The 15,330-nt window shown below is 39.5% G+C and overlaps 1 protein-coding gene across 2 annotated transcripts in view; it reads right to left on the reverse strand.

The window, feature by feature from the left end:
- Nucleotides 1–15,330, reverse strand: part of LOC105227343 (uncharacterized) — a 162,573-nt gene that overhangs the window by 31,225 nt on the left and 116,018 nt on the right. For both annotated transcript variants that reach the window (XM_011206620.4, XM_029550703.2), the window contains exons 4-5: nucleotides 9,152–10,590; nucleotides 2,351–3,877 (exon numbers count right to left, since the gene is read on the reverse strand). In XM_011206620.4, coding sequence (XP_011204922.2) covers nucleotides 2,351–3,877; nucleotides 9,152–9,509 — 1,885 coding nt within the window. In that variant the 5' untranslated portion in view covers nucleotides 9,510–10,590. The remainder of the gene's footprint in view (nucleotides 1–2,350; nucleotides 3,878–9,151; nucleotides 10,591–15,330) is intronic.

Genomic DNA, 15,330 nt, shown 5'->3' on the forward strand with positions numbered 1-15,330 from the left:
GTACAAATCCCACGAATAAAATAAAAAACATATGTATAAAAACTTAAGCACTAAAGCCAAAAAAATTTAAAGATTAAGGAAATTAAATAATAAAACAATTAACACCAATCCCGAAATTTCGGATCACACAAAAAAATAAGCACAAAAGCCGAAATTTCGGTATCCTTGAAAATCTATGCAAATACTATATTTTTCAGGATTAACATTACATTTTCCATTGATAATTACAAAAAAATTTAACGTTTAAATTAAATAATAAAAAGTTTCCAAACCCGAAATTTCGGGATCACACAAACTCAGTTGAGTAACATATAAGCTCAACGAACAAAATAAAAAAATTCAAAAATTTAAGCAACAAACCCGAAATTTCGGGATCCCGAAAACTCTGTTGCTTAGCTTTCCAACCGCGAGTTAATACATTAAACTCCTTACATCGGCTGCCTTGATGCGCATTAATATGAAAGTCATTTAAGTTTGTAGACAAGTGTGGCAGACCAAGAGTAACGAGGGCGGCAATGTGGCAGACAACTAAACTGGGAAAATAATGTATTGTTGCATCGATGGCGCTACGCTGCAACTGCCAAGCAGTCGGCGTTGATGTTTGCAGCTTTACATAATTTAACAATGGATGGCGTATAATGCAAAAGCAACAATAACAACAACAATATCTATAGCCATCTTAACAATATCATCAACCCTCGAGGCCAACATAATCAAATGCGTTACATGCGAGCAAATATGAATAAGCACTCGAATGAGTAAATACACACTCACACAAGCACACATATTGTTAAATGTGCCTCTATAGATCTGTGTGTGTTTGTGTGTGAAAACGTTGCATTATCGTTGACGTTGACGTTGTCAATTTGCCCCCAAGGCTTATACGCGCATTTGGCGCTTGCCCTGCATACGCGAACTGTCAACTGGATAGCAATAACAATGCACACACACATACACGGATGACAGTTGCGTATATGGGCCTGTGTGTGTGCATGCAATGCATTTGCCAGCAATTTTCATTGTTTGACTCGGTCCATAATGACCTAAATTCGTTGTCATTTACACGGACGTCTCGATATCTGTGTGTGTGTGAGTGAGTTTGTTGCAAAAACAAATAAGCGACAATGTTGCAAATACTCATCGCTTTTAGTCAACGAACTGACAACAAGCACACAAGTAGGTGCATAGTGATTAGGAGCGCGCAATATGAGTTGCATGTGAGTGTGTGTGGGTATGTGGATGTGTTTGCTTATGTCACGAGTACTCAATGGGTTATTCACTAGCTAATAATATTGTAATCTAATGTCACCCAGTTGCGCGCGTATGTGTGTGTGTGTGACAGCATTGATGACATACTTGTAGTTCTAATCACCTTACAAATATGCTGCACAGTATCAAATCTGATATGCTTAGTTCATATACATATATGTATGTATATTGATGCCTGTTCAGTAGTATAGGTGCATATATCCATTGTGCTCCTGCCGTGCTTAGCGAGCAGTTCGCGCGATTTTTAGTGTAGGAAGGAATGTGGGTTGGCAAAAACAAGGAGCACTATGACTTAAAAAGGCTGTTTGCTGAATGGCTGTCAGGACTAGTTGACACCACCTAGATGATTACGAGTACTTAATATATTTTTGACATATTATGTCAAGGAGTCACTTAAAAATACAACAGAAAATTTAATTTTAGGCCATTTAAAACTTGCAGAGAGAAACCTTAAAGTCATTATTCTTCAAAAAAGCCTTGAGAAATTCTTCACTGCTACGACTGCATTCCTTCCAAGTTCGATTACCGCAGAATTTTCTCGTGACCGTTCTTTTTCGACTCACACACCTGCGAGGGATTTGTGCCCAAAACTAGTCATCTACAGTACTAACTTTAAGCAAAGGCAATCTCGCCGCAATTAATTATTGCTGCGGCCAAATATTCTGTCGGAACATTATTGTTACTTCCTTCTCTAATGCACTTTTGGCGAGCCTAGCGAAGTAACTGGCTTTGATATCTACCGTCTTAATAAATTTGTGTTAAACAGAACACGTTTCGTCGATCGCTGATGAGCTAGTGATCTAACTTATGGTTAACACAAAGGACAACTTCTGTGCGAATCAGATTCATCGATATTTGAATCAACCCCACGAACTAACCTAACCGAACATCTAACCTTAATCCAAAATAGAATATTCAATAATTTTATAACGGGTATCAGAGAGTACATATCTCTTAACAAAATTAATAACTAAAGCTGGGGTCACAACGAAACATGCACATAAGCTAGGGAAAGGTTAACCGCGTAGTGTTTGTTTACTTAAATACAATATAAATAATGCATAAAAAAAATGTTACTCACCACTAACTGGCAATGTGGGCACACAATCCATTCGCACGTCCGCTACCGCACCCGATATGGCTTGACTCACATAGACGAAGCAGTACTCGACGAACTTCTCGGTAAATAGGTCACAGCTGAAGTAAAGTGAATGATGACTCTTCACCACACGCTGCTCGGCGACATAGTGCAGCGTAGTGGGCGGTTTCAGCGATGCCACATCAGCGCGCAACTTTGCAAAAACGCGCACGCGATCACCTTGCTCCAGTATACAACCTGGATACTCGTACAGCACACCGATGCCCGTATGCGGATCGCAAGGAAAGATGCTGCGCGCATAAACATTAAACACAAATTTATCGCTCCAATCGACGCTGAGAAAACGACGTGTGATGGGCACATTCGGCGCTGGCACCATCGGACGCAACTGAACCGCATAATTGCCGGCCAAACCGAAGAGTTCGCAACCCAATTGCACGAGCTTATGCTTCGGGTAGCCGCGTACTTGCTCCATATATAAAATGCTCGATTTGCTGACATTTTGTGGCGACACGTCGCTGCAGCTGCGTTGCTTACCGCAATAGATGAGCTCCAACCAAAATTGCGGCAAATCCAGCGAGCTGCTCTCGTGCCAAGCGCGCTCACAGTTGACTTCGGGAAAGCGTAGCACGACCTCGACCGGTTGTTCGGGGTAAGTGCGCAAGCGCGTCGGCGTCACTTGCATGTCGGCGCTGGGCCATCGCACGTCTAGCGTCTGACGCAAACGCTCATCGATGACCGGCATCAGCGTGGTGGTGGTCATTGTGGGCAGTGGCTCGTGAGCACTGGCATTCACTGCAGCAACTGGCGTTGTAGTCTTTAAATTAGTAACCACCTGCATTTCGTACAGGCCGCCACGTGTAAAAGTCTGGCAGGGCACCGAGATTTGTGTGACATTATGGCGCGGATCGGGGAAGACCGGTATATTCTGCACGATTTCTTTGCGGCGCCGCTGCAACACTTTGGTTGGCCGCGCCGACTGATTGTGGGTGTCATTGGACGCTGCTGGCGTTGTCACTTCCGCACTCGAACTGCTCGTTAAGCTGCTATTGAACTGTGCATGCTCCACATATGCACGCGCTGTATCATTACCCGACGCCGCATCCATTGCATCCACAAAATCGTCAATGATTTTACTAATTACCAAAGTGCTTGTAATGGTATTCTCCACGACGCCCACACCGCCGCCGACGACACCCACTTGACGGAAACCCAACCCATCTAATGGCTGTGTCGTGCGTGATGTCGTTGACGACGTTGTCGTCATTGTTGCTGTCGACGTTGTCCTGCCCACAGTGGTTGACGTTATTGTTGTTGTACTCCGCACGTTTGCTTCATCAGCCGCCACTTCAACGCCATCTTTGGCCCCAACTCCTGCCACGCCCCCAACAGCATTGCCGACTGCCACATCTTCGCCGCTGAATTGTATCTGTACGTGTAGATCTCCGCTTAGGGCAGTGAATGAGCTCGGGGACATGAGACGACCCTTTCGTATGGCGAGCACGTGACCTTTTGTTGGCGACAATGCAGACAATGCAAAATATTCCCGGCCACAGATAAAGGTAATGGCGTACAGCAACGTAGCGCAGCATGAAAGTAGAAAAGAGACAGAGGAAACAATAATAATAACAACAACAATAAGAAGAGTGTAGATAAAGCCGTAGAATATGAAAAAGATTTAATGCAAAAGCTGTGGGCGAAATGTGAAAAGGAAAAGCTGGCAAAAATTATAAATTGTCGTAATTTATTTGCCTTTACTTTTACGCTCGTTTGTTTATTTGTATTTCTCTTTTTTCGGCCTTTATTGCCGTGCCGTCCTCTATTTCTGTTTCGCATTGGATTCTACGCGATTTTTTTATTGTTTGCGGGCGAACGTCACTCCAAAGGTGCATATACGCCTCTCTACCTAGCCACAGCATATACCGCTATAACGATCTGGGGGTCTGTGTGTATTTCTGTGTTTCGGTGCATTTGTCATCTGGATATTTTATGAATACACGAGCACGTAGTGAGTGTTATGAGTAATTGTAGTTGGCTTACAGGGTGTTGAGGGCAATTTCAAGCGAAATTGTGAGGTATATAAGCATAAGTGTGCCAGGAGTACTTTGGTCTGCAGGTAAGTAAGCTCTTGCTGAGTGATGCGACGTGACTGGCATTATTTCGAATGAATGTTTGTCAGTACCCTTGTTGTAAAATTTTATTAAGTATCGCTGAACTTTATGAAATAATAAATCAAAATTTATTATAATAAAATTTTCTCGCAATAACTAAGTGCGTCTTAATGCAATTTGTATGAAGACCTAAGCTAATATTTACTTTAAGGTGTTCATGCTTCAACTCCGATTAAGATTTAATACCGAAGTGGCAATAAATAATGAAAAGTAACACGTGCTCTTTCAAAATGTAGACTATTTATTAACCTAACTCGTTGGTATAATAACTTTTATAGATAAGAAATATTGCTCAAAGCAGAACTTCACTTGAGCCCATTGTGGAATTAATACCTAATAGACCTTACTGGGTAAAGTTTTCGTTGAGCTAGCTCTAGAAACATTAAGTGCGGATAATAAAGAAATTGGATCCTGAACTCTGGCTAGTCCTACGCTTGTTTCAATGTAATATAATTGGGGTCTCCAGGTTTTTTAAACCCATTAGAGCTGATATTATCACTACAGCCCACTAAGCAAGCTTATTGAAGAGAGAGAAATTAATTTCTTCTTCACATACTTTAGAGCTTTTGGTCTGTAAGCCCTTAAGACTCTAATCTATTCCACTATTGTCACTAAGAGATCTATAGCGTGTTTTCACGAAGCTCCATTCATCGTTCCCAAAGTAGCAATTATGGCCATACGATTCATCGACTGAACCTTATTAGATTATAAAGCACTAAGGTATACAAAAGTTGGTTTTTTTTGAAAACCGAAATGAAAATAGATCTCTACCTCTGTAACCATAACATTATGAACGCATGAAATATCAAAATATGTGACTATTCAATATGTTACTAGAAGCGTATATTGAGGCCCTATGTTCCACCTAGGAACTACGGGAAAATATATATATATATATATATATATAACCTCCGTGACCTTGGCTCAAGGCAGATTAAGTAATGCCTATCAACGGCGTGGGGTAACTTCTTCATTAGACTAGCATGAATAACAGGCCATAGCGGTAAGACAGGCAACTTTATAACTAATGAGTTAGCAAGGGAAAGCAGCTCAGTCGATTTATTGGATAGCTGGGTCTGGCGGGAACTGGATGGGCGTAAAATAACTATCGCAAGATTCTTCTGCCTTAATGGAAACCGCAAGAGAACTAGCGAGCTTTTCGCCTTGAGTAAAGTAAGGTTTTTCCAATTGTAACAGTTCTAAGTTGTTATCCTATTGCTGCTTACGTGATAATAAAACCAAAAATTTTACCCGTTACCACTTGTTAAAGCTGCAAGGAAATATAGCAAGTAAAAAATCTCAACACTTTCTTCTTGATTACCCAGCATTGCCGAAGTCAAGCCTAAACCACCCCGTATCTCATACCTTAAGGCATCAAGTTGAGCTTAAAAAATTCTCATTACTGGAGGTTCTGTTTGCAATATGACTAAAGGAGTAGAAGCCTGAATCTATTGCTCGAAGCTGGAAGCCTTTCAGATATCAAGCCGCTCTTCGAGTTCGGAAAACGCTCCAACTTCCTTCCTCAAATTAAACTGAACCTCCATCTGACACAGCTAAGAACCAGTAAGCATATGTAGTACCTGACAGCCGGCTAGTATAACTGGTCAGAACCGGTCTTCACAAATATTTCAACAACAGTACTGATGAAAGTCCAATTGCAGTCAACTTCTGGGATCAACTATGTATATCATCTAACCTATAACCTAACCAATAGCCAATAAAATACGATAACAGTATAAAAGCGTAGGAACAAGCTCTTCACACAGATACAGTAGCTTATTTTTACAGTTATTTTGTTATCTAGTGTGCTGATCCCAGCTGAGATGATGGATAATTTTGCGGCATAAGGATCTGCATAAAAAATCTGAGAGGCCTTCAGAAGTCTCGGTTGCTGTGATAGCATTATCTATACTACCAGAATCAATAACTGAACTTTTAAGCCAAAAGTGACCTAAGATCAAAAAATATATTACAATTTTTAAATAAGATGAAAATAACTAAAATCCTTCCAATGAACTTTGCCGAATTAACGCTTTAACAACCAAACAAGTTCTGATATCAATATGCTCAAGGAAACAACGGTATTATTTATCAAGAGCATTATGTCAAAGCTTGTATAAATTCGAAAACTTTGTGCAGCAGCAGTTGATAAATATTGCAGCGATCTCACATATCGAAGTAAGTAAACCCGAAACTTGCGCTTTATGTGTGAGCGCTTAGAAAGTTTTCTACTTCAATTAAGCTAAAAGCACCAGCTAAAAAGCTGCACATGAAAATACACGTAAGTGTATGTACTTAGAGTGCAGCTGCAGCGCATAATGGGTGCCTGAGTTGAGCGCTCATGCATTTTGTTGGAATATTAGTGAAACTAACCGCTAAGGCAACAGCGTTTGTATATTTTATATTATGTTGCCTGGTTTTAGGCGCCCTAACCATTTAGGTGCACATATGCTTAAGCTTAATGCATGCGCAAGTATTTAGGCAAGCAAACTAAAACTTCCACACCTAAGGCACCCTTTAACTGCCAACTGTCATAACAAAACACAGCACTGACAAGCTTTTAATTATGCCGTTATGGAAAACACCAGCAAGTGACTGACAAGTAAAAATATAAACACCGCAAAATTTACCCAAGCCATATATTTATGTTAAATGTACACACATGTATACATGTATATAAATGTGTGTGTAGGTGTATAATTGTACACTCCCATCTAGTAGCGAGCAGTGATGACAATTGTGAGCGCCCAAAATGCATAGAAAGGTGGTAAAACAACACACACGATGATGTATGTACTCATTTATTTGCTTGGCATATTTGCTTGCAGGTTATTTTGCATACGTACACCCACAGCCATTGTTATAAGTGCACCAATTAAGTAATGTTTTCTTTTACATTAAGCTGTAATGAACAGCTGCGAAAACTGTAATTGGTTGCCAGAAAGCAAAGGAGCTAAGCTCGACCGGAACAGGATTTTATATATAGTATTCATCCGGTAAAAGGCTGCACTTCCTAAGAAGCCTGAACGTGTCCATAAAACGGCACTCATAGGCATCTCTGCTATTTTAGCATAGTTCGCCCTAAGGCTCTCGGAAGTTTAGCAAATCAAAAGGTCCGAACAAGGACACGCTGAAATTCTCTTCTTCTTCAACATCATACCTGAAAACATGGATCTACGTCGCAGAGGCTAGTCGTGTCGTTCAGATAGAACTGGCTGCTAATAGTCATAGCACAATCGCTGGCAACTAAGAAGCTGATAAGCTAGACAAGGCAAGGGTATTTCTTTCTCACATCGGCAGGGGACCTAGTGGGATCTTCATTCGCGTCTTGTTTCTGGGACTACAGCAATAGACCCCGCGCTTAGCAGGCGGGGGTGGACGACCAGTTCCAAGAGATTTACTGAACTACTTGTTGACGAACCAGGAGACTTAGCCGTAACCGACTTAACAAATTTGTGATAGTCTCAAAGCGCTTTGTCGATCCGTAAGAGTCTTGTGATCTCGTAAATAGAATTAACACAACGGACGGACGTCTTAGGCTATTCAGGATCGAAACCTAACCTCCTAAGCAAAAGTGAGCTTAAGATGCCACCTTTCGAAAACGGGAAAATGGCTTCGGCAGAATGCAGAGAATGCCCGGAAAAAGAAGCGCAGCCTTCAAATGGATCAGACGGGACATATTCCACGGCTCCCGAGGATACAATTTAAGAAATATTGGACAGCTGGGGTGGAAAAGATGCAAGCTTTTTACCAAATTCAGTAAGATGCCGGATAAGTCTTAAATTGATTATCACCCGAGGCCTAATGATGGTCTACAGTATAAGCGGCCGCCTGTCTCTCTTTTCTACCATCTTACCAACATAACATATACAACAACATCTGAAGACGAATGGATGTGCTTAGTCTAAGATTAATATCACAAAAATTGAAGGACTAGTTTGGGTATATAGAGACAGACAGACAGTCGGATAAGACTAAGTCGACTCAGCACGTCTTGCTGAACATTTATATACATATTTTATGGCATCGCTGACATTTAGCTTTGGGTGTTACAAACTTCGTTGTAAACTTAATATAACCCCTTTAGTATATAAAAAAAGTGTACCTATACCAATGCCCACCAGTGTATTTCAATCACGCAAAATACATTAACCGGCATGTCATTATATTTTATATGTTTTGCCATCACTCAACGCATCACTCAATTGACTCGTGTTTTCTTTAACTTACGAGCTGCATTTGGGCGCACAAACACACACACACACACATATAAGCGCATATCAACGTATGTATATGTAAGTACTATATATGTATGTATGCATATGCCAGCTGTGGTGTATTATTTTATTATTACGCTCAAGTGCTGTCATTACGTGTGTTATTATAATGCAACGCATTGTTGTTGTTAATGTCGCTTTTGTTATTATTACTGCTTTTATTGCCGCTATGTTTGTATTGTTCATTTTTTTCCCCAAACAGCTCTTCATGTTTTATTCTTTTTTGTGCATATACTCATATCTACATACATGTGTGCGTGTATTTGTGCGCGCATAAAAATATATGTAAGTATATGAATGACATTCATTTTATTTGTATGTGTTGTTGTACTCACTTGTGCGGCATAATAGCAAAATTATTGTTGATATTATAATTTTCCACTTGATTCCTGCACGACGACAGCGTGCGCCGCTGCCACTGCCGCTGCCGCACATTGACGGCCATAGCCTTTTGTCACGCGCCAGCCCTCGTTCTGGCGTTGACTCCAGCTGCTGCTGCTGCGTTTCGCGCACGAGTGTTTTGTGTGCTCGTTTGGCTTTTTGCTCTTGAACAACTTCCACGTCGCAGTCATTGGCATTATGCTGTTGCTGTTGTTGTCGTAGTCGGTTTTTGTTGTCCCTGCTGTCATCGCATTGCTCATCCGTGCATTTGTGGCGCTGCTGCTGTTGCGACTCAACGGTCTTCGTGCACATTCTTCTATGCTCCTTGATTGCATACGCGTCCGTCGCCGTCACTGCCACTACTACCGTTTCTGTTGCTGTTGCTCTAATGCTGCACAAATTGTTTGTTGTGCGTGTTTTTGTTATTGTTGCTGCAATGGCGTTCGTCTGGCGGTTGTGCTGGCCTCTCGCCTGCCGCCGCACTGCCGTCTCGTTCGCCGCCACGCTGCACGCGCTCTGTTTTTTTGTGCCGCAAGCCAGCTTGTTGTTCTTCTTCTTGTTGTGGAGTCACTACTTAATCCTCCGCTTCTTCTTCTTCCGCTTTTTTGTATTCCAACTGCTGCTCTATGGCTCGTGCCTGCAACTTCTTTGGCTATTTAATGCTTTGATCTTTGCCGCTGCTCATCTTTCGGCGCTGCTTTAGTAGCCAACATTGTTGTAGCTGTTGTTGGCATTTGTTGTTGTTGTTGCTGCTACTAGTTTTACTATTATGCTGGCGTGTAGCGGCTGTTGCTGCAGCTGGCGCTCGTGTCCTCCAGCTTGTCTTGTTATTACAGCCTCAATGTTTGCTTTGATTATTTGATTTTAGTGCTGGAGCCTTCAACTACAACAACAATTGCGCTAACGCCAACTACAATTGAGTTTTCCTCGGCCGCAAATTCAACTACTGTTGCTGGCTGCAGCCACAGTGGCTCGGTTTTCGTTTGTTGCGCAAACTTTCCACCCACAAAGCCACCGCTGGCGTCCTTTACTCCCTCGCACTCTCTCTATCTCTTTCTCTTTCTTATGTCAATCGCCTCCGCTCTGTTCGCTGCAGCTTCTTCTTTTCCTACACCCACTTGCTACTTGTGTTTTATCACTTCTTTTGATTGTGTTGACTTTTTTCTTGCTCCTTTTTACGCTTGTTCGCAATTGTGTTGGCGCCTTCGTTGTGTCGTCGTGTCGTCTCCTGCCCTGATTTGCTAATGCCACAACTTTCAATCCTCGAAATCAACAAATCAACAAAATTCGTAAATAACCAAAAATCTTTGCAGCTTCAACTTTTGTCGAAAGTTGCCTCCGCACCGCCTGCACCCTCGCGTCTCTCGCTCCAGCTTGGCTCTACAGTTAGTCTCTGCAAGTATGAGATTGAAAGAAAGGCATAAATATCAAATGGTAAGCTTATAAGTTGATTTGTAATTTATTAGCGAAAATAAGTAGATTTCTTGTCGGCTAAGTGTTCTGATTTTTTCTCTTCTCTCTTTGCTTCATAAATTCGCTTTCGTTCGTGTCTCAAGAAATGCGTAATGGTACAATGTGAATGATTGAATAAAAATAGCTATATGTAGTTACAGTCCATTCAGTTCTCGCATGCAGTTCTCAGTAAGTACATATAATAAATATATATTTACAATTGAAATTCTATAGAAAAATTGTACGAATTCTTGGTATGACTTCTACCAACTGTACTCGTACTTATGTCGCTAAGAATACTGGAAGAATCAAAGAATTTTAATTGAGCACTGAGAGCTTTTAATAGCGTCTCGCTGTCGGCTTTGTCCTTCATATAGTGGACGTTGACATAATAGGCTCTTATGAAGAAAAGAATAAGTACCAAAAATTTGAAATTTTTCATTACCGAAGAATGTTGACTTGTGGCATGCCGAAGAGATTAACGATTGTAAGTTTAAAGTTGCTTAACTATGAGTGAGAGAGTAATAGACTTAAATATAAGAACAAAACTGAGTAATAGAGTAATAGACTCAAGTGACATACAAAGACAAAACCAAGCTATTTGTTTCTTCGAAAAGCAGCCCACTATAAAATAAAGCTCTTTGTTAAAACACACGGCTCTCTGTGGCAAAATGAAAAGCATACGAACCAGAGTTATAGAAAATATTGTGATACATTAACTCTGGGTCAGATGGACGTCAGAGTTTACTTAGCAGTTTTTTATTCTTTGAAAAATATTTTCAGATAAGCAAAAGTGAGACTTCACGCCGCTAGAACAAATTTGGAACCAAGTAAAAAGGTTTAATCGAACGTATAGCAAGAAAGTAACCTAACTATCGGTTACTTTCTAACTATACGTTTGATTTTCGAGGTAAGGTGTCTGGCACTGAGCCAGATTTTTCCGGAAGTGGCCAGGATAAATGAAATAAAATATCTAGACCTCATACTAGATTCAGAACTCAGGTGGAAAAAGCAGTTGGAAGCCACGATTTCAAAAGCCACCAGAGCACTAATGGTAAGCTAATGTCTGGCAGGTAAACACAATGATAATCAGACCAATGATCACATGTGGAGTGGCGTCATGGGCATCAAAAGTCTCACCTACCGCTGTTAAGAAATAGCTGACGACGGTGTAGAGACTAGCATTCATATCATCACAGGTGCTATGTGCATGTGCCCAACCGCTGTACTTGAGATGATTCTTGACCTCACTCCACCACATACCGTCTTGGATACGACAACAAAATGGCTGTCTTCAAGACATGGCAAGAACAGGGTAATAAGCGGTCAGAACTGGAGCACCATTGTAGAGAGTCTACCTTGTGGCCTTCCTAGAGACGACTTCAGCAAGAGGATATACTTTAAAAAGGCATTCAAAGACTCCCTGGGCAGCAATCTTAAATAGGAGAACCCACTCTTGTAGCACAATTTACTAGGTATTAAACAAGTAAACGAAAATTTCTACCCCTTGCATATCCACAAATTTGAATTGTTTACAAATTGCATTTAATGAAAACAATTTTAATTTAATTTCACAAGAAATGTTACAAATTTGCAATTAGGTATTTCTTAAAGAAATCTCCATTCATTCATTTCATGCCTATAATACAAGACAAATAAATTTAATGAATTCCACAGAAATTTTTAATTATCATTTAATAACAAGGACAGTATTAAATTACTTTTGTTATTTTCCTTTCGTATTCGTATTCGTATGTTTGTATGTGATATCCACGGTAAGTATTTTATGTTGAATTCTATTTAATTGCATAATTATATCGTACCTGAAGCAATTAAATTGTTTTATTTGTAATTTTGTCGCTCAACCGGCAATAATCGGCAAATCACATAAGCATTGATATTTCGCCATAAAGTCACTCAGGCGAGGAAATGAAATAAATACGAGATTTAACAAGCAATTTGGATAGGAAACGAATTGAAACAAGAAAAGCAAAAACAAAAAAAGACAAAGAAGCGAAAAAATGAAGCTTTATACAAGCAATCAACGTGACTTCATATTTTTTGGTTATATATTAATGAATAGCACACATACATGTGTATGTCATACAGAAATCTACGAGGGTTGTTTAGTAAGTTGCAGGTTTTCGAAAAAAAAATTTAATAAAGTTAAAATAGGCATTACGCTGTTGGAAATCACCACAGGATAACTAGATTTCAAATGAATAATTAGGCTAAAAACAAATTATTAAGTCCGGGTCAAATTTGATCAGTTGGTATATAAAGAAATTTCAAACAATAAAAGGATTGTGCAAATATTTTTTGATAAAATCGATACTTATATAAAACACATTTGAAAATAACTAGATATCAAGTGAAAATTTTACTAAAAATAGAGTATTTAGTTGTTTGTATCAGTCCTAGTCAAATTTGATCAGATCAATATCGACTGATAAATAAAAGGTATTTCAAAACAACTCGATCGCAAGTGAAAGATTAGGCTAAAAATAAAGTATTTGTTTTTTTTGTATCAGTCCGGGTCAAATTTGATCAGATGGTATATATAACAATTTTCAACAATAAAAGGGTTGTACAAATGTTTCTTAATCAAATTGATGCTTATATAAAAGGTGACTAGATGTCAAAGTGAAAAATGTGGATAAAATATTTAAATTTTTGTATAAGTCCGGGTCAAATTTGATCATATGTTAAATGAAGAAATTACCAAAGGAGTTTCTTTGACCCTTCGGGACAGAGAACAAATATGGATAATATTTGGAAATTTTAATTTAATTTTAATCTTCGCAGAAAAAGAAACAAAAGAGACTAAGAAAGTTGAAATTCGAACTTTTGTCGATTTTATATATTCATATTTATCTTTAACATACCGGACAAATATAACCACACAGCGGTTTTGTTCTAAGCATAGGAAAATATATGAAAAAAAATTCATAGCAAAAAACTCTTTTCAAAAACTCTTTTTTTTATCCAACTACCCGAAAATCTACTGCTTTCACACTTACATGTCTGAGAGTACATTCCTATTTCCACACATGTGCATGCAATTCGACTTGTCCTTTTGCCTTCTGCTACTGACCGGAAAACGCATACCCGAAACAAATAAAAAAAATGAAGAAAAGCAAAAAAAAATATCAAAAATATTAATAACCAACTCTTTCGGTTGCCATGTAATATTGCCTTGTCCCACTTGGACCAAATACAATATTTACAAATTAATTACAGAAAACTGAAATTCATTCATTTCCTGCTGCTGCCGCTCGCACATATACATAGCGACGAGTCGACAGCACGTCTGCTTGGCTTGGCTTGGCTCTGCTTTGCTTTCGTTTTATCTGCTCTGTGTCAGTGGATTGTCGGTCAGTGCTTGTTTGTTGGCGCACGCTTACACACACACTCGCGTGAGCATATTTATATGAATATGCTATCATTTACAGTTAGTGCTGTGAACTGCTTGCCGCGTTGCCGCAACGCAGGCGCAAAATTGAAATCGCATGCAATTTCATTAATTTAACGCTCATTCTTCGCAGCGAGCGAACGTTCAACAGCCAAAGTGCAGAGTAATCGCACATAGTTGTCGTATTGCATTTCGTTTTTGTTCTTGTTGTTATGGTTATGGTTTGTTTACGCTGTGCGTAATTTGTAATATGCATAAATGTCGGCTGGTCGCTGTTTATACAGCCATTCATCATACGCCCTGTTGGCCGACACACTGCATGAAAGGAGAGCAAATGTAGGTGGGTTTCTATGAATGTATGTGATTTTATGTGAAATTATATGTGTGTTTGTATTAAATTATATGCGTTTGTATGAAAATATATATATCTATACAATTGTCGTTTGTACCACCGGCTGAAGTGAAGTGAAGTGGGGTGCCAGTGTTGTTAAGTTCAACTGCTTTGTCGAAGTCTGTGAAGTTTTGACCATTAAAGCAAACAACATTAATAAATATGCACAGGCAATCAAATTTAATACACACACACACGCACACACAAGTACTTTCCAATTACATATTGCAAGTATTTGCTACTTGCCAAGTAAGTGTTTGCTTGCCTTTGTCTACAAATATCAAGTAATATTAATTCGTAATGACTTCGCCTGCCCCAACTAATGCACTGCCACTCGTTATGCAGTAACTGTATATTAGCATTACAAAAACACTTCAATATGCACATAATTGCATGTTAAACAATAGTTGTTGCCACACACACACACACATGCACTTTGCCTATTTATTTGGCCATTAGTGCTCGTGCACTTCAAACTTCGAGGTTCTTAAGCCAAGTCTGATTTGGTTTGTCTGATTTGCGCCTACTTCGAGACTGTCTAATAGTTGCGCCACTGCTGCAAAGCTCGTTGAAGTTGTTGGCATTGCAATTGCGGTTAATTGCATAACATTAGCGTTCAATAGATTCGACTAACTGCTGGTATTAAGTTTGTTTGTGCATTTGCACTTGTGTGTAGATTAGATGAAATTTGATTGAACGTGCATATCGTTTTGAGCAAGTGGTATAAGAGGAAAGCGGATAGATAGTTGGTCTCATGTTTAAGGAGTTCCGTTTAGCTGCTAAGTAGTGTTATGTAAATACTATTTGTTCTGCTATATCTGCTTAGCAGTGGCTCCAAAGCCAAAATTCGAGCAAATATTTGTATTAAGAAATATTTA

This window comes from Bactrocera dorsalis, chromosome 5, assembly GCF_023373825.1.
Source record: "Bactrocera dorsalis isolate Fly_Bdor chromosome 5, ASM2337382v1, whole genome shotgun sequence".
Taxonomy (NCBI): domain Eukaryota; kingdom Metazoa; phylum Arthropoda; class Insecta; order Diptera; family Tephritidae; genus Bactrocera; species Bactrocera dorsalis.